The following is a 25727-nucleotide window of genomic DNA, read 5'->3' as shown; positions in this document are numbered from 1 at the left end:
TAATCCTCTTTAATGCACAATCCCTCTCTAAAAAAAAAACCAAAAAAAAAACCCCACCCTACTCAACGACATGCTAACCGACTGCAAACCAGACATATGCGCTATCACGAGACATGGCTCAAGGACACAGACATCGTACTTACTAACCAGCTCCCGACCTCAACTTATGAGAGATTCTCCATCCCCAGACCCAAAAAAAGAGGTGGAGGCTGCCTCCTAGCAGCCAAGAAACTCCTCAACCTCAAACCCATTCACATTACCACCCCTCCCAAGCTTGAAATAGGCCTCTTCAGGTCAAAGGAACTGCAAATCTGTTTGATGTACGCCCCTCCCATGCTCCTTGAATCCAATCCCTCACCTAAGAACATAAGAAATTGCCATGCCGGGTCAGACCAAGGGTCCATCAAGCCCAGCATCCTGTTTCCAACAGAGGCCAAACCAGGCCACAAGAACCTGGCAATTACCCAAACACCAAGAAGATCCCATGCTACTGATGCAATTAATAGCAGTGGCTATTCCCTAAGTAAACTTGATTAATAGTCATTAATGGACTTCTCCTCCAAGAACTTATCCAAACCTTTTTTGAACCCAGCTACACTAACTGCACTAACCACATCCTCTGGCAACAAATTCCAGAGCTTTATTGTGTGTTGAGTGAAAAAGAATTTTCTCCAATTAGTCTTAAATGTGCTACTTGCTAACTTCACCTCTCATTGAATTCATTGTTGAATGGATCAATCCAGATAGCCCTTCCATGATACTCGGAGATTTCAATCTACATGTAGAATCCCCTTCCCCCACTTCATCATGCGAAACCATCAAGTCCCTCCACGCCATAGGCTTCCAACAGATCATAACATCCCCCACACACAAAGCAGGTCACACACTTGACCTGATTTTCATCAACTCTGACCTCCTGGCTACCCTCACCCCTACCTGCACCCCAGTTCCTTGGTCAGACCACTATCTTATAGAAGCCCTTTTATCCACTAATACCCCCCCCCCCCCCACCGCACATGCCCGCCCTCCACTCTACCATTATATCCAGAAAATCCTGCCACAGTGACGAGCTAGCTGCTGCACTCACGACCTCCCTACCCAATCTAATCTGTTCTGACCCTAATGCAGCACTAACCTCCTGGAACAACATCACAGAAGACATTGCCAATAAACTCTGCCCCATTACCAAACGAGTCATAAACACTTCCAAACCCACAAAGCCCTGGTACTCACTGGAACCTAAGGCCCTAAAAACAACCTCGGACAAAAAGAGCGTATCTGGCGTAAGAACTCAACTGCACAGCACTCCTCCAGCTACAAAACGGCGCCACATAACTACAGACTCACAACCATCAAACACAAACGAGATTTCTACGCCAGGAAAATCCACGACTACAGTTTCAACCCTACAGCACTTTTCTCTTACGTGTCTGGCCTCACCAAACCTATCCCACTCACCTTACCAAACTCCGACACGGCTTCCAAATGTGAAGAGCTCGCCTCCTACTTCCAGAGTAAAGTAGCAAACCTCCTGGCAAGATTCCCTCTCCCCCACAACCCCCCTCCCCCCGACCACTCCTACCGCCCCCTCCTGCCCCTCAATGTCTACACTTGACCACACCTCCTCCAAAGAAATCAAAAACATCCTCAAAAAACTTAAACCTGCCTCCCACCCTAATGACACCATCTCCGCTAAAGCCCTTCTTACCATCCCCAACACCATAGCCAGCACCGTAGCAGACATTATCAACTGCTCCCTCTCTCATGCTACTGTCCCTGACACACACTCAAGCACGCGATAGTCAAACACCTCCTAAAAAAGCCAGCCTTAGACCCCAATGAGCCCGCCAATTTCCACCCCATCTCCAACCTCCCTTTTATTGCTAAGCTAATGGAAAGAGTTGTTAATTCTCAACTTATGGACTATCTAAAAAATCATGAGATCCTCCACGTCTCCCAGTTCGGCTTCAGGAAGTACTTTAACACAGTTGTTACTCCTCTCCCTATCCAACCACCTTCTCAGAGGAATAGGCCAAGGTCATAGCTACATCCTGGCCCTCCTTGATATCTCCTCGGCCTTTGACACCATCAGCCATAACCACCTCCTAGCTTGCCTTGAACACATAGGCATCTCTGGCCTAGCCTTTGCCTGGTTCAAATCCTATCTCTCGAACAGGACGTTCTCCGTAAAAATCAGAGAAACCACATCTGCTTCTCACCCCCTGTAACACGGTGTCACACAAGGCTCATCACTCTCATCAACCCTTTTCAACATCTACCTTACCCCCCTATGCCAGCTACTCACTGAACTTTAGTTTAAGTTCTATCTGTATGCCGATGATGTGCAGATCATTATACCAATCCACAACACCATCTCTGATGCCTTAAACCACTGGGAGAACTGCCTTTCAGCCATCAACTCCCTGCTAACCAACCTCCACCTTGCACTCAATACGAACAAAACTGAACTCCTACTTATCTCCTCCCACTCTCCCCCCACCCCCCTCCTTCCCAACGACCCTAAATTAAACCTCACCACCACTCAACCATATGTAAGAGATCTTGGAGTCCTCTTGGATGAACATCTAAGCATGAAGAAATACGTTAACTCTATTCTTAGGGAAGGCTTTTTCAAACTGAACGTCTTAAAAAAAACTGAAACCACTACTGTACACCCAAGACTTCCGTACTGTGATCCAAGCCATCATCTCCACCAAACTAGACTACTGCAACGCCCTTCTCCTAGGGCTCCCCTACTCTACGATAAAACCACTACAAATGCTGCAAAATGCAACAGCCCGTATCCTCTCAAATACCCATAAAAGCGATCACATCACACTCATCCTCAAAGAGCTGCACTGGCTCCCAATCCCACTCCGTATCCACTACAAAGTGCTGAGCATTGTACAGAAATCCCTCCATATTCACAACTCCAACTGGCTCGACCATCCTTTTATCCTTTAACGGTCGATCAGACCCACCAGAATCACCAACAAAGGCACCTTAATTGTACCCTCCCTTAAAACAGCCCGCCTTTCTTCCACACACGACCGTGCCTTTTCAATTGCCGGCCCGTCTCTCTGGATTTCCCTTCCCCTGACCCTCCACCTCGAATCATGCACTTTCAAATTTAAAAAAAATTAAAAACATGGTTATTCAAACGTGCTTACCCGGAATAAACTTGACACAATCTCAGCCCTCATGCACCTCTATATCAGCATAATTCTCTCCTTAAATTAAGGTTACCTCCTTGTTCACATCTTGTTTTATAACATCTCGATTCCCATGCTGCTCTTTTGTTTTCCCTCCCAGTTTTACCTACCCTGTTTACATGTATTTTCATCCTTTTGTTGAAATGTGAACTGGTATGATGTCCCCACTAATACCGGTATATGAAAGCCTTTAAATAAATATTTTAATTTTCATTAAGTTACTTATTCAGACATCATGGATTCATTGTAAAGTGAAACTTCATTGGTCTATAAATATGCTATGTACCTCAGTCTGTTAGCATAATCGAGTTCTAAAGATTCAATTAAAAATGTAGGAAATTCCCTAATTCAATTGATTTTAATTCAAATTTTTAATCATTTTTAACATAATTTACACTGAATATTACTTTAGAAGTAGACATAAATTATCAAAATTCCCTTTCACTTAAACATAAAATGTAATTCTAATTCTCTGCTGTTAGATATCTTAATTTGTTTAATATGCAATTATCTGTGTAGATTTAACTTTGTGATTTTGTTGAATATACTGTTTGAAAATCTTGTATAAAAATTGTACCTTTCAGTCAACCAACTTGATTTTGTATGCCTTTCCTGTAAAAGCTCTTGAACAAAATCATGCATAACATTCTGAAACGGCATCCAGTTATTTTCATGGAATATTTCAAATCTTGTCCAATTGGTTATTTAGATAAATTTCTATAGCAGTTTCCCGTCTCTATATCAAAGTGCAGCTTAGTATAATGCACTATAATTTTCCGATATGGCCTTAAATCTGTATTTTAATGGGAATTTTAATGTTCATATCAGACACTGTGAAATAAATGCAACATATCAAATCATTTAAACATTGTGCAAATTGTTTTGCTGTTCTTAATGATAATTACATTGCAGTTGCTAGTTTCACTTGTATTCTCCTTAGGCAGCATTAATTAGTGGTCAAAACACACACCCTCCCATATAAGAAATCCACATTTACAAGTCATAGATGCTGCTGCAAACCTTTTTATGAACTTCTGATATTCTACCTCTTTCTAAATTAATATCCAGTGGGATTACGTTAAAGAACATGAACAACTAGGTGAGGCAAATATACAGAATAACCTAAAGAAAAGATAAGTACATTGCATAGTAATAAAGGAATACAATTTGTTGATAGGTGCAGAAAACAAAATACATAAATATGCTAGCACCTATTTCCAGGATAGTAAAAACTAAGAAGTATTGGCCTAGGTGTATGAAATTGTGGACTCGTAATAGGGAAGAGTTTGGGTAGTCGGGCATAGGAGGAAGTGTGAGATGCAGAGTCTAGGACAGTGATGACACTCCAGACCTCGAGTGCCACAAACAGGCCAGATTTTCAGGATATCCAGAATGAATATGCATGAGGTAGATTTGCATACAAATCTTTCTCATGCATATTCATTGTAGATATCCTGAAAACTGGCCTGTTTGTGGCACTCAAGGACTGGAGTTCACCATCACTTATCTAGGGGAAGGCTTTGGAGAACTGCCAGACAGTTTCAAGGCACAGGGGTGGTGATATCTTGTTCTATAATTTTGGGGCAAAGCAACTGAATGCATAGTTGTGCACACTAATCTGACAGAAGCCAGCAGAGGAGAGAAAAGCCATTTAAGAGTATTGAAGGAATTGGGGGAGCGATTCTAGGGCCAGTAGATTTACATATTTATAGATAAAGCAAAGTTTTCTGAATTTTGCATAGCAAACTATTTTGTAGCTGCTTATTCCTTAATTTGATTTTTTAACATATTTAACATAAAAATCAGTTAACATATTCACAACTGTAAATAAACTAATTTAAGCTGTTAGGGAATATAGACAGAGTTCTTTAAATTTGATTGTGGCAGATATTTCACTTTTTAGTATTGTAAGTGAATGGACAACTTTGTATTGCAACATAGTAGTATTGCAGTACACTTTCTGCATCTATAATTAACTCATTTGATATCATTTGAAAGTTTGAATGCTAGTTTATTGTTGGTCATTATGAAAAGCTTAAAATATGATACATTTTTCCGAGCATACCATACACATTAAGATTTTGCAATTGCATTTTTTAAAATTAAGGCTTTTTTTTTTAGGCTGCTTTTCTTTTGCCAATCTTGGCTCATATGATGCGTGAGGGAATTGCTGCTAGCAAATACAATTCTCAGCAGGAACCGGAAGCAATTATTATTGCTCCAACTAGGGAACTGATCAACCAGATTTTCCTAGAGGCTAGGAAGTTTGCTTATGGGTAAGTAAATCTGACATCCCAGGAATCTGACAAATTCAAGGCCAAACAATATGTTCAGTTGGTGTATATATTATCTGTTTAAATTGTTTTATGCTTAAGATTGAATCAAGCCTTTCACGATTTGGAGGAAACGTTTCAGAAAGTAAAATGTCATCCCAATGGCTTAGTGTTAGTACTGTGTTCTATCTTGTGGGAAACATGTTTGATTGCTGGAACCTTTTTATGTATCAAGCCATTGGAGTTTGGGGTTGCTGTATAAATAGCGTTTTAGAGCCTCTGGAAGGAGAGGGAATCTCAACCATCGCATATAAAAAACGTCTGCAGGTGAGATTCAGGATGCCTTTTGTGGGGTTTGGAAGGATTCTACAGCCTCCTACTGAAGGTTGTTGAAATAATTGGGTTGTATAGAAAAAAGGGAATGTGGGGAAAAAATCTCTGTACTGGTATTTTAAGGCTTTTTAGCATAATTCCCATGCAAGAATAGAAGGAAACTGTTAAACAAAAAATGGATTATGTGCACCAGATTTAAATTGGTATGTTAATAGCACTTTCATATTAACCCACCCTGAATGTTTCCCTTACAAACTGTACTGTACTTATGAGGTGACAAAAGTAGTGAATCAGCAAGGTACAATAGGTAATGTTTGAATTTTAGTAACAGTATTGGTACTTTTGGCATAGAAGACAGAAAAAGCTGAACAGAAACCTATAAACTGGGTGAGAAACTGACAGAATGCAGCATCTTGTAGTCAATGAACTTCACTCCTGCTAAAGTGACCAGCAGGATATCCCAGAACTATATAAAAAGCGTAGACATACCAGAAAAATGAAAACTTGAATAAGCTGGAAGAATGATTAGATTTGGAAAATAAGCTGAACTTCAGTGCAAAAAAAATAAATCTATGTATTTGATGTGCAGAAGATCCCTAGCTATGTATACTTCAGAAGAATAAAAATGGGAAACTGTTAAATGAAAGAGCGAGGAGTAATAATGTAAGAATCTAGAAATCGCCTGTCATTGTAATAAAAAAAAAAAAGTAACAGGGATAGTTAACGGTATGCTTGGCTGCACAAATGAAGCTATAAGCAGTAGGAAAAAGGTAATACTGCCTTTCTGTGCATAATACCTACAGTACCTGAATGTAATCCACTTTGAAGTGCTGGGAAAAGTGGAATATAAAAATCTAAATAAGTAAAATAAATCATTAGCAAGAAACCACCTGGAATTATATATATATATATATATATATACAGAACGTCACAAGGATATTGAGAGGATTCAGCAGTTTAAAGGGCACCTAAAATTGACACAAGGGCTGCAACACAAACCTTACAAAGAGGCTTAATATACTCAAAATGTACTCACTGGGGGGAAAAAAAACATGCTTCAGTAAATTACAAGAGGGGGAGGGACTTTCCATAGAAATTTAAAGACAGTCATAACATGAAGTTGAAGGTTCAGAGGAACCATGAGAATACTTTCTCCTTGGACAAGCAGAATGGAAGTCCTCACGTGAGTGACATCAGATGGAACACAATGTGGATGTTTTTACATCAAAGCTTCTAAAAGCTTTGAGCATGCCCATCTAGGAATTTGGAGCCTGAACACATTGCTGTGTTTGCATGGGGCCCCTTCACTGTAGTATTTCCAACAGAGGCCATAAGTCAGGGTATTCTGTTTAATCTCCCTGGGTCAGACCAAGGGTCCATCAAACCCAGTATCCTGTTTTCAACAGTGGCAAATCCAGGTCATAAGTACCTGGCAGAATAGTAAATAGTACAGAGGTCGAGAGGAGAAAAGAACTTTTACCTGTTATAGCTGAGCAAGCCCGGGGGTAAGCTATCCTGCCTCAACGGAGCTCTTTTCCATCTAAAAGCTGATATTTCCTGTGAGGGACGCCGGAGGGGCGTGTCTCTGGAGTGTACCCGGAATGCAATACTTAAGAAAGCTACCAGCGGCACGCAGCCGACGCCGGCGCGCTGCTTAAGCCGTGCGCGTTAAAGGGGCATGCGGTTGAGCAGGGCTTTGCCGGGATTTCGCCACTTTTCGCCCTTGGGAGAATTTGCCTTTATGTATTTTCCTGGATTTCCGGACTTGGACCCCTGATATCACATCGCCCTCGGGTAGGACTGATATTAAGTTTCTCCTACTCAAGGCCTCCTAAGTGGAATCTTTGTGTTAGAGTATACATTTAACCATCGAAACATAAGTTTGTTTTTGACTGAACTTTAGTAATTTTTGCCTTAATGCCACACACCAAAAGGAAGGCAAAACTAAAGCCTCCTAATGATGTGTCTATAGCTGAAGTGGGTCAAAAAACTGTGTTGGAATGGTTAGACCCTCAGAATACCCCGTACAGGCAGACCGCTGGGGGAGTAGCACTAGAACAGAGTTCCTCCCCCTTGGTCACTGAAATATCATTGAGCCCTGGGGCGCCGGCTCCTCCATCACCACCTGGAAGAGAGGAGGGATTTTCCCCAGTAGATCTCGGTGGTACTTCAGGGGACATCTTAAACCCTGTGGATTTAAGAACTGGAAAAAAGAACTGAAAAACTGGGAGTCTTGGAAAACTTTACTTCTACGCCTAAAGAAACTAGTATATCAAGTATTGTTGACCCTGTAAGAAGTAAAAAGGACAATATAAATGTGGTAATTAAAATGGATAGTTTGCCAATAAAACCTGCAAATGTGACTAGAGAGTCTATGGAATTATATGGAAAAATGAAATGCTTCAATAAACAAATTAACAGATGTAGTCATTAAAAGTCTAATTCATTAGGGCAACATACTATTGAATTGGAAAAACAAAGAGAAGAGGTAAATATGTTGGATAAACGAGTACTTCAGATTGAAAAAATTCAGTCATCAGATTGTAAAGGAAGAGGAAATAGATAAAAGTTTGGAAAATGTAGTAAGATCCTTAAATTTAAGAATTAACAATTTTCCGATTATAAAAAAAAAATGGATCCGATTGAATTATTCAGGAATTACATAATTCAAGTATTAAAAATTCCTGAAAAATGTATGCCAGTAATAGTTAAGGCCTTCTATTTAGGAGGCAAGAAAAAAGAGCCTGATTTAGAACATTTAGCAAAAAATAGCGAAGGTAATGAAATTGGAGGAAATTCTATAGATTTATCAGATCTTCTCCAAAATTCCCAGGAGGAAACTGAAATAAAAATGAGAAACTTTATTAGTACAATTTGCTTTTGCTACAGACAGGGACAACATATTGAGGTCTTTCTTTCGAAATATAAATACTTTCTATGGCCAAAAGGTATAGATTTTTCCAGATCTCATTAAAAACACTCAGATTCGTAGAAGGACTTTTCTACAATATAGAAAATTGGTATTAGATAAAGGAGGATGTTTCACATTAAAATATCCTTGTAAGTGTGTAGTCATCGGGGTCTAAAAGATCTTCTGATTAATGACTGGCAGAAAAATGGAAATTAGGTCGTAGATAAATGTATAGTTTTCTAATTTTGAGTTTTAATTTCTTCTATCCGTTCTAAATGAGAAGATTCCACTTTATTTCCTTGTAATTCTTAATGATATTAAGTTGAAATGATGTTAGTAACTTGATTAAGGTCTTTATTCCTGGAAGTTATTCTTCAACTTTGATGATTAAGATATTTTCATTGTATTTTGTTGTATTTAATTTTGAAAGCAAATAAAAAATTGAAAAAAAAAAACAGTAAATAGTAGATCCTATGCTCCTAATGCCTAGAGAGAAGCAGTAACTTTCCCCAAAGTCTACCTGGTTAATAAGTTTATGGACTTTTCTTCTAGGAAGTTATCCAAACTTTTCTTTAAACCAGCTATGCTTAACTGCCTTTCTCAGAGGACAGGCAGGATGGTAGTCCTAACACATGGGCGACATTAGATGGAGCCTGATGCGAAAAGCTTGTCAGTTTCTAGGAACTTTGACTAGGTACATTGAGCATGCACTATACCATGTGTCTACGCTGGGTCCATCTTCAGGCTCTCTTTTTCTGCAGAGTTGTAAGCCTTGCAGTTTGTCTAAAAATTTGGTTTTTTGCCTTGTGGGAAATGTTTTGTTTTTCTTGTTTTGTTTTGTGTTTGTGGTTTTTTGCAATCTTCTTCTTTGCAGGGTCTCTCTCTGTGCCTCCCCATAGTGTCCCCAGTTAGGGTTTTGGGTAAGTTTCTTTTCATGGTCTGTTGGTGATGGTGGTGCCTCTGTGCTAGACGGCCATTGACGCCCACCACCATCATTCCGTTCTTTTACTCTTTTGTTTCACCCCGTCTTGGCCACATCTGGGGTTTGCCAGTGCCAGAGGACCATTTCGATCACTGATCCTCACAAAGTATGCATCCTCTGCCTGGGGGCATTGCATGACATCCATCCAGGGTTGGAACTTGTGTACCCATATGATCCAAAAAAGGATGTATACTTCGATTAGATAAGATGATTCAGCTCTTCAGATTGCAGAAGTCCGAGCCATCGGCATAGGTGGCATCGAAGGATCTCTGAGCCACACCAATGGACACATCAACATCACCGGGACAGTCAATTCCATCAAAGTCGTCAATGGATAGGGGCGTCAATAATAGAGATGTTGTCTATCTCCTCCGGGCCGAGGACACAGGGCTCATCATTCTCTACCTCAGCACTGGGGAAGGACTGGGCCGAGCATTGAGGGAAGCCTAAGAAGCCGGGCTCGGAATACATCTATTTTTGCTGCAATGCCCCCAAAGAGAACCATAGCGAGGACCACCCATCCTCCATCGATGCCTGGGGTCTGCGACAGTCTCCACCAGTCCTGGTGCCAGTCGACGATCCCCCTCACAGGTCAGAGGAACCTCTGGCAAGTCAGTGTTGGCATTGGCAACATTCAAGGAGGAGCTGGAGTGTCAAGTCCAGCTGGCAGTGGAGCAGGTGCTGTAGGGCTTCAGACCTGTGACACCAACAGCACTGGAGCCAGTACCTCCCGTCCTCATACTGCTTCTGGAGAAGCTCAATGTGCTGATCAGTGCATTACTGACCCAGCTGGTGTTGATTCTCGGGACAGCACACGTGCCCAATAGGGCACTGAAGCCTTTACCTGTTGATATGGTGGTCTTCACTGGTTCCGAGGAGGAGGAAGCTCCACAGAGGCCGGCGGAGATGCTGAAGTATAGTCCCCCATCCAGTTCCCTCAGTGCCTGCACCTCTGGACATAGGCTGAACACCTAGGGCCCCATCCCCTGTGGCATACAGTGAGGATGAGTCCCTATGACCCCTAGGAGGATGACCAGACTGAGTCCTCTGAGGATTTGGATTATCTACTGTCAGACCCTTCTACTCCAGATGAGCAAAGACAGTCTTCTCCAGAGAACCTTTGCAGCATTTGAGTGGGTGATGGTGGAGGCCATCCCATTCCAGCTTTTAACGGAGGAGGATGCCAGGCATAAAATGCATGAGATCCTCCAGTTTGTGGAGCCTTCTAAGGAGATTGTGGCAGTCCTAGTGCTCAAGATCTTTAAGGAGTTGCTGCTGAGAATTTAGCAACATCCACTTAGACCCTGTTCGCCTTCTTAATAGGAGGCACTATCTCATCCAGAAGGCTGCCTGATTCGATTAGTGTCAGCTGCCTCATCAGTTGGTGGTGGTCGAATCCACCCCTGAAGGCTAAGTGCTCTCGGACACATTCCTTTGAGCCCTCGGGGAAGGATCACAGAGCGATGGATTCTCTTGGGAGGAAGGTGTTCCAAGGCACCACGCTTATTGCCCTCATTGCTGCTTACCAACTCTACATGAGCCAATACTCGCAGGACATCTAGAAGCAAGTGCAGGAGGTGACTGAGCAGCTGCCTCAACAGCAGCAAGACACTCATGTCGCTGGTGCACAAGGGTCTGAAGTGTGGGAAACACTAGATCCGTGTGACCTACGATGTTTTCGAGACTGTATAGAGGATCTCTACCACAGGAATCAACGCCCACAAGATGGCATGGCTGCAAGCCTTTGATCTCCAACCAGAGGTACAAGAACTGGAGAGAATCTCTTCGGAGATAGGTTGAGGGATGCTGTGGCCCAAATCCAGGACCATCATGAAATCCTCCAACAGCTCTCCGCCAGTACTCTGGACCCGTCCTCCTCCTCCATCACCATTACAACTCCTGCGGACGTCCCAGGCAGCAGAGACCTCCCAAGCCCCAGCCAGCTCCTCAGTCAACTCCGGGGATGGGGTTTTGACTGGGCATAGGGAGCGTAAGCCAGTTGTCCGAACCCGGGCCAATGGAGCTTCTGGTTGGGGGCAGGCTGTGGTTCTTTGTGAATCAGTGGCCTAGTGTAACATCTAACCAGTGAGATTTGTCCATGTCCATTAGGGGTACCAATTAAATCTATTGGCTGTCCTGGCAAATTGCCCTCCAGGCCCATCAGCGATGTCCTGATTCCAAAGAGAACAGGACATCGCTGTCCCATCCTAGACCTGATGACCTTGAACAAATTTCTAAGAAAAAAGTTAAAGATGCTTTCCTTAGGCACCTTGATTACCCTTTTGCAAAATGGAGACTGGCTATGATCCCTCAATCTAAAGGACACACACCCATATCGAGATCTTCCCCAGTCACAGGAAGTTTTTCAAATTTGTGGTGGGGAAAATAGCACTTCCAGTACCGGGTGTTGCTGTTTGGGCTCGTGTCCACCCTATAGGTCTTCACAAAATGCCTGGCCATGGTGGCACACCTCTGCAGGCTGGGAGTGCATGTTTTCCCATATCTGGACAAATGGCTTTTCAAGAGCATGTCTCAGGCAGGGGCCACCAAGTCCATGTGCTTGACCATCCGGGTGTTGTAAGCCACTAGGGTTCATTCTCAACTACCCAAAGTCCTGTCTGTCCGTCATCTCAATTGGACTACTTCAGAGCCATGCTAGATCCTGCTTAGGCCAAGGCTTTTCTGCCGTGCCAGAGGACCATCACCTTGGCAACCATTATTGCGGCAGAAGTTCAACAGAGCCAGCAGGTATCAGCCTGACACATGTTGAGGCTGTTCGGCCACATGGCCATGACCGTCCATGTCACTCCTTTGGCACACTTGTACTTGTGCAGAGCCAAATGGACCCTGAGGTCACAGTGGCACCAAGGCACTCAGCCTCCAGGATTGCATCCATGTCAACTTGTCTCTCAGGGACTCCTTGTCCTGGTGAAACAGGAGATTTCCTTTCGGAGTCACCCTACTTAAATTGTGCTAACCATGGATGCATCTACCCAGGACTGGGGTGCTCATGTAGATGGGCTCAGCACCTAGGGTCTGTGGTTCGCTCAGGAACGTTCTTGTGAAATCAACTTCCTAGAGCTCCAGGCGATCAGGTATGCGCAATGGGCTTTCAGAGATCGGCTGTCCAACAAAGTTGTCCTGATCCAGACCGACAACCAAGTAGCCATATGATATGTCAAGCAGGTAGGCACTGGATCTTACCTCCTGTGTCAGGAAGCGGTCCAGATGTGGTCTTGAGCCCTGTCTCACGGGATGCTGCTCACTTAAGTGAGGGTTTCATCATATTTTCCACTGTTATGCCTAGATCCTTTTCCGGGGTGATGGAAATCTAATATGAACCACTAACATGATGTAACAACAGTTGGAATTATTTTTACTTATGTACATCACTGCAATTGTCCACATTAAGTTTCATCTGTTACTTGTATACCCAGTGTTGTAAGGTCCTCCTGCAATTTCAAACATTCCACTTGAGATTTAACAACTTGGAATAGTTTTGTCTGCAAATTGAATCAGCTCACCCGATGTTATCTTCACTCATTGTTCCATTTTCCAGATCATTTATAAATGTTAAAGCATGGTTTCCAATGCAGCTCCCTGGGGCATGCCACCTTTGATCTTCCTCCATTGAAAGCTGTCCATTTAGTTGTACTGTTTCCTAGCTTTTAGCCAGTTAGCAATCCACAGTAGGACACTGCTTATTCCTTAAATTTTCCGAGGAGTGTCTCATGAGGGCATGGTCAAATGACTTCTGAAAATCCATATGGTATATCCACCTGCTCACCATTATCCACATTAATCCTTTCAAAAAATGTAGCAGATTGAAGAGGCAAGACTTCCCTTAGGTAAATTAATGTGGCTGTGACCCATTATATATGTATGTGTAGGTGTTCTAATTTTGTTTAGAATAGCTTCTACAATTTTCCTGGCACTGATGTCTGGCTCACTGGTTTGTAGTTTCCTGCATCAGATTGCCAACATATAGGCCCCTCTCCAGTCTTAAGGTTCAATAGATAATTTTAATGATGGAATGCAAACTTATTAATAGAAATTTGTAATTTCATTTTTGAATTGGCAGCCCTACCTGGTGATGGGACAATTTCAGTCTGACCAAAGGCATATGCCCTTCCATATCTCTCCAATCCAAATTGTCCTTGCCACAGATGCATCCAACTTGGGATTGGGAGCTCATGAGGAGGGGCTCTGCACCCAGGGCCTTTGGTCTGTTCAGCAAAAGCTTCTCCAGATAAACTTTCCAGTGCTAAAGGGAATTCAGTATGTGCTACAGGTTTTCAGAGATTGATTGGACAACAAAGTGGACTGTCAAATGGACAGTCAGAGATATATTACATCAGCAAGTAGAGGCATAGAATCATACCTCTTGTATAGGAAACTGACCAGCTGTGGGACTGGGCCTTTTCTCAAGGATTGGTTCTCAGGGAGATGTGGCTGGCAGGTGTGAAGAATGTGCTGGCAGACAGATTAAGCCAGAGTCCTGGAGCCACACAATTTATTATTTATTTATTTATTTAAAGTTTTTTGTATACCGACATTCTTTAAGAAAACATCACATCGGTTTCCATAGAACAAAAAGTGGCCAACAGGGCTTTACATTGAAACTGAATAAAAGAGCTAGTGGAGGGGAAGGGGGGTAGAGGGAAAGGGGCTTTACAAGTGGTCACTGGGCCAAGAGGGTAGCAAGACAGACATTACACCAGTAGAGGAGCATGGTGGGGGATCTGTTTGCATCCTTTTTGAACAGGATAGCTTGGCTCTTCTGTTCCATAAAGTTGGCACAGGGCAGACACCTTCAACCTAAATTAGAGCATAGAGCTTGTTTGCTTATGCTCAGATGCTGCTGCTGTTGAAGACTCTGAAGCTGGGAGAAGATTTGGACTATGATCTTCATAGCTCACTTTTGTTTGAGTCCGATTTGATTTCCATACCTCAGATGCCTATCGGAACTCTTTAGGTTGTGGACTTTCCCATACCTTGCCACTTAGAGTTGTGCCATCTGAACATCAGGTCCCTGGCTCTCACTGCCTGGGTTAAACTTGCAGTCCCTTTTTCCTGATCGTACCCTAGATTAGTCCAGACAAGGGGTTTAGGCATCCCTACCAGCAGATTGAGGCAGAGACCAAAAACATAGAGGCACTGCTACATAACTGAGTGCTATCTGCAGTCCCTCAGTATTTCTGTCTCCAGCAGATGGTAGAGTTGCAAACTTGCAGTCTGGAGTTTAAAAAAAAAAAAAAAGAGCGAGTGAAAGTAGATTTCGGCTCCCTAAGGTGTTACGTTTCTTCGTGGGCCATCCCTCGGGTACAGCAGGGCGAGCAGGGGGTTGGTGACTCCTAGCTTGGCCCTTGGGGGTAGGGGGGGATGAAAGCCAGGGGTCCTGCTTTCTGCTCTCCCTCTGGGTCCCTGTCACTTTCAATGAGCAGCCTCCTTCCCAAAGAAGGGAAGTATTTTCAATTTTTTCCTGTCATTTGTTGCACTGGTGTGTGTGTGTGTGTGTGTACCTTTAAGTTAAAAGAAAAAAGAAAAGGGGGCGCTGTTGAGCAGCCGATGAGAGCAGTCGCATAGCTGACGAGCTCCGCTCCCTCGGAGGCCCCCACCCCACAGAAACCGGCGCGATCGCGGCGAACTTTTCCTACGCTTTAACGGCAGTGCCTAACGCAGCTGACCACACCGCCCTGATGGCCACGAAACGGAAAACTGCCGACTTACGGCAATTTTCTTATGAAAAGCAGCCTCCCGATCCCGGCCAAGATGGCGGCTCCGCCGAAGACCACGCGGCAGGAAATGGTGCAGATGTCCCGGCGCCCAACGAACCCTGCCCAGACAAGCAAGCTCTCACAGCAGGCACTCCTCTAACCCGAGAAGAGGTGAGGCAGTGGTTTATTGACTTGCGCGGCGATATGAAGCAGCACAAAAGGGAGATCATGGACTCTGTGGCGGAGGTAAAGGAGGGCCTGGCAGCCTTAGGAAACCGGGCAGACGAAATTGAAAGCAGGGTGGATTCGCATGGGGAGGCCCTGAACGCTTTGCACTCCTGGGGCCTCCAGCACAGTGCAGATCTCGCAGCGCTTCAGGAGAAAATTGAAGATCTGGAAAATAGGAGTAGGAGACATAACCTACGCATCAGGGGGGTACCGGACACCCCTGAATATGCGGACGCCACGGTGGTGGCTCAACAAATCTGTCTTCACATATTGTCTGGAAGTCAGTGCAGCACTAGTGATCCCTTACCCGCCGCCTCAGAAATACTCCTGGATCGCGCACACAGAGCCCTGGGGCAGCGCAGGGACCAGCAACCGAGGGACTTGGTAGTTTGCTTCCACAACTTCCACCTCAAGGAGAGAGTCTCCACCGCCTCCCGTTCGATGAAGGAGATTATCTGGCACAATCTACGTATCTCTCTTTCAAGACTTGGCTCCTGTTACGCTACAGAAGCGGTATGAGCTGAGAGAAGTGACATCCGCGCTGCGAGATAAGAATATAAAATATCGCTGGACTTTCCCCTTTGGGTTACTTTTTCAAGCCCAGGGGGTGACTTACAAGGTTAAAAACAAAGTGGAAGCATTGGACGCCTTCACTAAAGCGCAAATTCCTGTGTCTTTCCAAGCACCTAAGATGGCGTCCCAGCCGGAGCGGTTGGACACGGCCCCCCGATGGCAGCGGGCAGAAAAGGGGGGGAAGAGACTTCGGAGGCAGTCTGATGCTCGTCGTTCCCCTCAGCAGGATCAAGGTTGACTTTTTCTGCATGATGGACTTCCTAACTTTGCTGGCCGGTCAAGAGCTGAACTGGACATCTTTTTGACGTTGTTGGGTCTGGCCATTTTCTGACCATTTGGCAGGGCGAGAGGGACGACCAGAAGCACTACGCGCTGGATTCCTGGTTATTACTTATACAGTGTTGCAGTTGTAGGCAGTTATCAGGTTTACATGTTTTGGTTTACACACTTAGCGGGGGTGGGGGCGGGGGGGAGGGGCATTATCGGCTGGGGGTCGCTGGTAGTCGGGAGTACACAGCCTCCATTTTGTGTCCCAAGGAGGGATGGCGGGATACAGTTGTATTGTTGGGGAACACACTGGGAACTGTAAATACTATTCTGAGTCTTATGAACTTGGGGCGGTGGGTTTGGGGAGTTTCGCATCTTATGGGCTATATACTGAGGGAGGGGGAACTTTTTTCTTCTGTATGGGTGAGGAATGTACTTATTGTATGAAATGGCTACTAAGATTTTATCCTTTAATGTGAAGGGGCTCAACACCCCGAGGAAACGCTTGCTGCTCGCTAGAGAGCTTCAGCGTCAAAAGGCAGGAATAGCGTTTATTCAAGAGACGCATGTACGGCGACACCACGAACGGCTTTTGGTCTTCCCTCAATTCCCCTCCGGTTATTGGGCTGCCAGCTCTAAAGAGCAGAAATATGCGGGGGTGGGCATTCTATTCTCGGCTGCCTGTGTGCATGAGGAACTATTCCATTTGGCGGACCCGAAGGGTAGATATCTTTTTCTGAAAATTAGGGTGGGTAAAAACGTAATATCCTTACTTAATGTTTACTTCCCAAATACAGCTCAGGTCGCCTTTTTGAAACAAATTGAGGAAGTCCTGTTACAGCATCTAGAAGGGGACTTAGTATTGGGCGGTGATTTTAACGCCACTCTATCCCCCTCTCTGGATAATAGTACTGGCTCTGGTGGTGCCCAAAGCTTCAGGTCTAAGTGGCACACTTTTCTAGATAAATGGTGTGTTTTAGACATTTGGAGGTGGCGGTATCCACACTCTAGATCCTACTCCTTCTATTCTCACCCTCATGGTACATATACTAGGATTGATTTCTTATTTGTTTCCACTCAATTGCAAAATAGGGTCCAGAAAGCGGAGATCGACCATATCACTTGGTCCGATCACGCCCCCATATGGATAGAAGTTACACTACAGGACACAACCTCGGGTTATCGGCCGTGGAGGCTTAATGAGGGCTTACTTAAGGATCAGGATTTTGCAAACAAGATAGTCACAATTGAAACTCTTTTTTCAAGAGAACCAGACTGAGGATATGAATCCTTTAACGGTATGGGAATGCTCCAAGTCTGTTATGCGGGGACTTTTCATTTCACAGGCAGTGCACTGCAACAAGACACGGGAGGCTACCAGACTAGCTCTATTGGCTAAATTGAGGGTCTTGACCCAACAGCATAGCGCCACCTCCTCGAAATCTGTTTATCGCCAAATACTGCAGATTAAGCGTTCCCTTCGGTCCTTGGACGATGAGGTTATTAGCCATCATATGCTTATGTTGAGACAAAAATTCTTTGAGGGCGGTAACAAAGCAGGTCGTTATCTAGCACACAAATTACGGGCCGTACGGGCGCAGGCGACTATTGCCAAGATAGTTAACCCAGACGGTTCTGCTACCACTACCTCGGAGGGTATTCGGCACGCTTTCACAAATTTCTATACACATCTATACTCGGCTGCTGACACGGTGTCTGATGGTGCCATTGCTGATTATTTGCGCTCTGTGCATCTACCCTCCCTGACTGACTCCCAGAGGGTATTCCTTGATAAGCCTATTGAGGTTGAGGAGGTTCTCCTTGCCATTAAACGTTTAAAGCCCGGCAAGGCCCCAGGACTTGATGGCTACACAGGGACGTACTACCGCAAATTCTCACACCTCCTAGCGGGACCACTGACCGCCTCGTTCAACTCTCTCCTACTGGGGTCGACTCTTGGACGGGACGCAAACACTGCGGGTATTACGGTGTTGCCAAAACCAGGCCGTGACCCCACCAAATGTAGTTCTTTTCGACCCATCTCCTTAATCAACATAGACCTTAAAATTCTAGCTAGGGTCCTGGCTGCTCGCCTTAATGGGGTTCTACCCACTTTAGTGCATAATGACCAAGTGGGTTTTGTCCCTGGACGGTTGGCGGCGGACAATGTTCGCAGGCTAATAGACATTATTGACCTGGTGCATGCTGAGGGGGGGTGCCAGCTGTCCTTCTCTCACTTGATGCAGAGAAGGCTTTTGATCTGGTTCATTGGCCGTTCCTTTTCCAGACGCTGCGCAAAATGTCTTTTGGCACCTCTTTTGTGACCTGGCTGGAAAAGTTGTATAGCCACCCGTTGGCTCGTGTTAAGGTCAATGGGGAGCTATGGGGAACAGTTTGAGATTCAGAGGGGAACCAGACAGGGGTGCCCGTTGTCTCCCTTGCTGTTTGCCCTGTTCCTTGAGCCTTTCACTACGACTATTCGACATACTCCGGGGATCGTGGGTATTCGGAGAGGGGACCACCATTTTAAGATATCCCTCTTCGCAGATGATGTGATGTTCACTCTCACAGAGCCGGCATCCTCGTTGACGCAGGTCATGTCGGAGTTGACGCGGTTCACCTCCGTGTCTGGTATGAAAGTTAATTTTGATAAATCAGAAATCCTTAACCTCACCCTGCCATCTACCGAGGTACAGTCATTGGGGCATCAATTCCCCTTCAAGTGGGCTACCACTTCCCTTAAATACTTGGGTGTTCGCTTAGGATCCACGACTAGCCAACTCTATATGTTAAATTATGATCCCCTGGTTCGCACTATCTGTAAGGATCTATGTAAGTGGCAGCATCAGATGCATTCGTGGTTGGGCCGACTTGCCATAATCAAGATGAACATACTGCCCATACTTTTTCACCACGATACCCCTTACCTTATCGTCCTCCCTGTTAAAGAAGTGGCAGCAAATGCTATGCAGCTACATCTGGCGCAAGCGACCCCCTCAGGTGGCTAGAGCGACTCTATATAGGACTAAACCCCAAGGGGGAGTCCAATTACCTATCTTGCTGCGCAGTTTCGGGCCCTGGTGGCCCTTCACCTTACGATTGATATACCGCAGTGGGTGCTCTTAGAACAGGCATTGGTAGGGCAACTGCCTTTGTCGGCCCTTCCGTGGCAACCCCCTCAGACCGGGGGACATGTCATGTACATGCCATTCGCCCTTAGCACCACGCTTAAGTTATGGTTCCCCTGGAAGGCTAAATCGATTGGGCCTGAACGGTACTCTATAATGACTCATCTCTATACTAATACTGTATACCCCATCCAGGACAAATCTGTGACTGTGAAACGGTGGGAGTCAGTGGGCGTTACCAGATTGGCACATGTGCTGGAACAGGGTTCCCTGATGACACTTGAACAGTTAAATGCACATTACTCGATGGGTGGAGGGGATTTTTTGCATTATGCTAAATTATATCACTTTGTCAAGCACGGGGCGTGGGGGGGTACTTTGAAGCTGACCGGCACATTGTTTGAAACATATTGCAAATATGCTTCTACTGTACGAGGTGTTATTTCTAAGATATACGGTCTGCTCAATGGGTTATCCAGGGAGACCCCACGCCATCGCACATTGTGGGAACTAGACTTCCAGCGTCAGTTAGAGGACCACGAATGGGATTCTATTTACTCCCTTGCCCATAAATGCTCTGTTTCGGCCAGTTTACAGGAAAACTGTTATAAATTACTCTACCGGTGGCACTATACGCCGGAACGACTCCATAAATTTCGGCCCATCATTTCTAACCTCTGTTGTCGGGACTGCGGTCACGTTGGTACCTACTACCATGTTTGGTGGGAATGTCCCAAAGTGGCATTAGTATGGCGGGAGGTTTTCCGATGGCTCTCGTTGGTTGTTGACCTTCCGGTACAAGCTGAACCCCAGCACGTACTCTTAGGTCTACCTCTACCTGACCATAATAAAGACACACAAAAGTTTTTGTTACAAGTTTTTATTGCAGCACGGTCAGAGATAGCATCCCATTGGAAAGGGGTGAACGCTCCCAGTTTGGCTACAATCCAACATCAGTTACATACCTACTATCAACTCAGTAGACTTACAGCAGTACACAGGGATCGGCTGGTAGCGTTTAACCGGATGTGGGGCTCTTACACCAAGTGGCTTGCACTACAAAATCCTGCCACTTAATTGCGAGATGCCGCACATGCTGTTCTGGTCCTGGAGTTTGGTAGCCTTTCTCGGCCTCCTGGCTCTATCCCCAAGCAGGCGTTTTACCCATACATGCTCCCTTCATCGGGGCCTTTCCTTCGGGAGGGTTGGGCGAGCCTTCTCTCTATGGCTGCACTTACACCGTTTGCCCCTCCATATCTCTCTACTTTTCCTTTCTCGCCTTCAGACTTCTCCTTCCCCTCTCTCAGGCTTTCCAGTCCACAATTTCCCTAATGGTTACCGGCTCCCAGTTGTGGGTGGGGGGGAGGGCAGTCTGGGATGGGGTGATTGCATAATTGATAAACTGGTCAATCTTGGTTAAGTACTATTGTATCTAGACGTTTGTGGTTACTACTTTGGTGTACTTTTTGTTCTGGTTAAATGCTTTATGTTTTGTATATCTTTATATTACTGGCTGCATTGATTGACAATAAAATCTTTAAATACAAAAAAGAAAAAAAAAGCAGGGCTGAGGAAGCAGTTGAGTACTGAATTTTGTCTGCCGGGAGGCAGGTAAGGGTGAACGGGATCGAATTTCTGTCCTTCGGGGCCGGAGGCCTCTTCAGCGTTGGACAGCACCGTGTGGGGAGTTCTCTTCAGCGGGGGCTATTTATAGGCCTGGTCATACCAGCATGCGTTTTCCTACACAGCACCGGAAAATTTGTCATGGCTGCAGATTGCTGTGGGTCTGTCTGAATGTGACTGCATTTTGCACCAAATGCATCTCCGGAGGGGTTGGGACCCCAGGGGCAGCCGGAGCACAAGGTCAGTTGGATCCAATGCAGGATCCGGAAGAGTTTCCAATCGCAGAGGGCAACAATACTCAGGTGGTCCGCCTGTTTCGAAGGGATGAGCTGGGTCTGTTAATTCCTCAGGTGCTGGATGAGTCGTAGATTAAGGTCTCACAAGAAGATTCATACGAGGGGCGTAAACCTGATCCTGGTGGGGCTATGGGACCCCCTAAGGCCTTTTTGTTGCCTAAGAAGGTGAAGAGGTTTGTGGAGTGGGAGTTTCCTGGAGCAGGTCTGAAGGTAATCAGGGCTATGGCTGTTATATCCCTTGCCGGAATGAGTCATGGAAGATTCCATAAGGTGGATGCGGCGTCCATGGTTACCAAGAAGATGACCATCCCGGTGGCAGGTTAGGCTGCTCTGAAGGATATCCAGGATTGGACCTGGAGATTCTACTTGTTTTAGCTTTTAGCGTTTGTGAGCAGGGTGCAGAAGCTTGATACAGAGATCCAGCTTGTGCTGGGTGCAGAAGGCACACGATAAGCAATCGGGGTCTAGGCTGAGGCGGCTCAGGCTGCCCACTTGGAAGCAGGAGTGGCCTATATGGTGGATGCCCTATTTGACATGATTCGGACTTCTACAAGGAGTATGTTCTCTGCGGTTGCGGTGCGGAGACTCCTATGGCTGCAAAATTGGTCAGTGGATGTGAGGTCTAAAGCTCAGCTATCTAATCCCCCATTCAAAGGTAAACTACTATTTTGGGGAGAATATGGAGCAGCTCATGAAGCAACTGGGGGAGTTGAAAACTAAAGTTACCTGAGGACAGGAAAACCCTCAAGAAGTCCTTTCCTCTGCGAACTTGGTTCAGTGAGGGCAGGAGCCATGGGCCTGCGGTGCAAAAGCAGAATTCGGACAGACAGCAGCCTTTCAAGCCCAGTGCAGACCTCCGAGAGACAGTAGACCCCGGGGTGGAGTAAGATTGATCAATGAAGGTGGGCTGGTCTGCTCCTCTTTGGAGGCTATCGGAGGGAGACTCTCCCTCTTCTACGAGGTATGGACCAGGATCATGTCTGTCCAGTGGGTCCTGGAGGTGGTAAGAGATGGCTACGCCTTAGAATTTTCTCGTCTGCTCAGGTGATGAATGCCTTTTGGAGATCTGCTCTTCTGTTTGTCCTCTTCAGTGGAACAAAGAAGGGTAATAAGGCTTCCAAGGGCACAATTGCACGATGGTTAAGAGACAAAAGCTTTGGCTTACATCTGTAAGGGCCGGCCGGTGCTGGAGGGATTGAGAGCACATTCCACTAGGGTACAGGCAACCTCATGGATGTAGTGTCAACTGCTTTCTCCGCAGGAGATTTATCAGGCAATGATATCTTCTCTTCACACTTTTACCAAGCATTACCGCTTGTGTGTGCAGGTGCTGAAGGAGGAATCATTTGGGGAAAGTGTGTTGCATGCAGGTCTATCGAGTTCCCGCCCAGAATTAGAGGGGCTTGGGTACATTCCACTTGTCTGGACTGATCTGGGGTATGAACAGGAAAGGAAAATTGGTTCTTACATGTTAATTTTCGTTCTTGAAGTACCAAGGAACAGTCCAGAGACCTGTCCCCATCTTTTGAAAGACTTCCTCTCTTCTGGATGTTGCTGAGCTAGTATGTGATATGAAAAGTGTCCATAGTTTGGTATGTACTTTTGTTTTAAGACAAGGGGGCCTAGTTTTGAGGGGGCTCCAACTTTGAGTCTCTGTTCGCAAGATTTATTGGGGTTTGTTAGACATTTTAGCTTCGATACAGGTCAATACTGAGGGACTGCAGGTGGCACTCTTGGTTATGTAGCAGTGCCTCAGTTTTGTTCTCTGCTTCCATCTTCTGCTTCATTTGATGCTTCCCACTATGTCTTGAGATCTCAACATGGTACTGCCCAAGCAGATGAAAGCTCATAAGAACATCAGATCACCAGAGCGTAATGGATCTTTTTTTTTTTTTTTTTTTTTTTTTTAATTTGAAATGTTTTATTGCTTAATATTGCAACATTACAAATGTCAATTCTGCATGTAAATGCACAACTTATTATGTACTTGCGTAAGAGTAATGAACAGCATAATAAAGATTGAACATGTAACAACAAACGCCTTGTCCAATGTCAAGTAACTCACTTGTGCACGGTGTCACATATGAACTTAGTAAGACATCAACAAGTACCTATAGTGCATAGATACAAGATTCAATTCCCTCTTCCCTCCCCCCTCCCTCTCTGTTTAACATGAGTGTTATATAGCATGTAAAAATGAAAGCGTGTAATAGTAAAGAAAAATGTCCTGTCCCATCCAGCACCATCTCCAGGGCCGGTCTGTCCATGTAAGACTCTTCCTACGCTTAGGGTGCCGAGGCTCCCGCTGATAAATCCTGGCTTCTCTTCCAATTAGAAAACAGTCTCCAGGTACTCCTGAAGGGGATCTCAGTGTGCCGAAGATAAGCTGTGATTTCAGCCAGTCTATAGATTTGCTCCACTTTTCGTTGAATATCCAACAATGAGGGAAGTCGTGGTGATCTCCATTGCCTTGCTATTTCAATCCTGGCTGCTGTAAAAATAAAGTTAACCATGGTATTGGTGTGTTCTTGTCCTTGATGTAAAGGGAAGCCCAGCAATGCTTGTTGCGGAACTACTGATATGGGAAAATGATATAATTGGGTTAACCAAGCTTCCAGTTGTAACCATAGAGGGCGAATTTGGTTACACTCCCACCACATGTGAAAGAAACCACCCTTCATCTGACATCCCCTCCAACAACTACCGGAAAATGAAGGATACATGTGATGTAGCCTCTCCGGCGAATAGTACCAACGAAATACCATTTTCCAACAATTTTCAATAATATGTGAGGCTATAAGGCCCTTTCCCATTCTGGAAAAAAGATCTTCCCAAGCACCCTGGGAAAAGGTTCTATGTAGATCGGTTTCCCATGCCCGTATATAGGTGGGTGTTTGGTACCGTTCCCTCCCCAAGAATACATAAACATTGGAAAGTAATTTTGTGGTTTGATGAGAATTTAAACATAAATGTTCAAAGTCAGATTGCCCTTGTGCGAAGTGTATAGGTAAATGGTGGGAATGAGCAAAATGGCGCAGCTGTAAATACAAATACACATCAGACTGGCCTAAGCTAAATTTCTGCTGCAGTTCCGGAAAACCTATCATATGTTGTGCCCCCCAAAGCTGTCCCCAATTACAAATTCCCTTCTTTTCCCAAGCCTTGAACACTGGGTTTTCAAAGCCCGGAGTAAATAATGAGTTAGCATATAAATAAGTGCTAGAATAATATTCTTGGGTCCCCACCAACCGGGATTTCCTGGTATCCCACAGCTGCAGAGATAACAGCATAGAGGGTGGTAAGACCTTCCAAGGTTGTGCAGTCCAGGTCTTTTTAGGTTGCCATAATAAACTAGAGAGTGGAACATGGGCCAACAGCTGTTGGCTAAACACTATCCACGGTTTCTGCAGAGCAGGTCTATGCCACTCTATTAAGGTCTTTAACCTGGCCGCCAGATAATATTGCTCTAGATGAGGGACACTCAGGCCCCCTTGTATTTTGGATCGGTACAAAGTCTTGCAAGCAATTCTAGATCTCCGGCCTCCCCAGATATAAAATAACAAGCGTTTCTGCCATTTAACAAGACTGGGTTTTGGAATGGCTAATGGAAGTGTCTGAAATATACAAAAATTTAGGTAAAATTGACATTTTTACAGCAGCTATTCTTCCAAACCAGGATATTCTATATCGGTTCCATTCCTCTAAATCTCTCGTAATCTGAACCCACAATCTATCGTAGTTAAGATGAACCATATCTTGCGTGACACTTGGATATACCCCTAAATATTTAATGGATGATTTTGCCCAACGAAATCGGTATTTCTCCCTTAAAGAGTTTTCCAAAGCAGTAGAAATGTTGACATTGAGTATTTCGGATTTTTCCCAATTTATGCGGAAACCCGAGACTTTACCGAAGGCCTCCATATCCTGGGAGACCAATGGTAGAGATTGTTCCGGTTCTGTGACCAGCAGCAAAATATCATCTGCAAAAAGAGATAATTTTGTCTCAAAGGCCCCCACTCTTATTCCCTTAATTTCTGGGTTATTCCGGATTTTATTTGCTAAAGGTTCGATAAAAATAGCAAATAACAAGGGCGATAGGGGACAGCCCTGTCTAGTACCCCTTTGTACTGCAAAAGTGGACGAGTAGCCCCCATTTACCTTTATACACGCTAAAGGATGTT

The 25727-nt window shown here is 44.9% G+C and overlaps 1 protein-coding gene across 9 annotated transcripts in view; it reads left to right on the top strand.

Annotated features, from left to right (window-relative positions):
- DDX4 (DEAD-box helicase 4) overlaps positions 1 to 25727 on the top strand; it is a 429564-nt gene that overhangs the window by 278393 nt on the left and 125444 nt on the right. For all 9 annotated transcript variants that reach the window (XM_029577088.1, XM_029577062.1, XM_029577068.1 and 6 more), the window contains one exon: positions 5334 to 5488. In XM_029577088.1, the coding sequence (XP_029432948.1) occupies positions 5334 to 5488 (155 nt within the window). The remainder of the gene's footprint in view (positions 1 to 5333; positions 5489 to 25727) is intronic.

The sequence above is a fragment of the Rhinatrema bivittatum genome, chromosome 1, assembly GCF_901001135.1.
Source record: "Rhinatrema bivittatum chromosome 1, aRhiBiv1.1, whole genome shotgun sequence".
NCBI classification, from domain to species: domain Eukaryota; kingdom Metazoa; phylum Chordata; class Amphibia; order Gymnophiona; family Rhinatrematidae; genus Rhinatrema; species Rhinatrema bivittatum.
The sequence above is the reverse complement of the archived record's forward strand: the minus strand, read 5'-3'. Positions and strand labels throughout refer to the sequence as shown.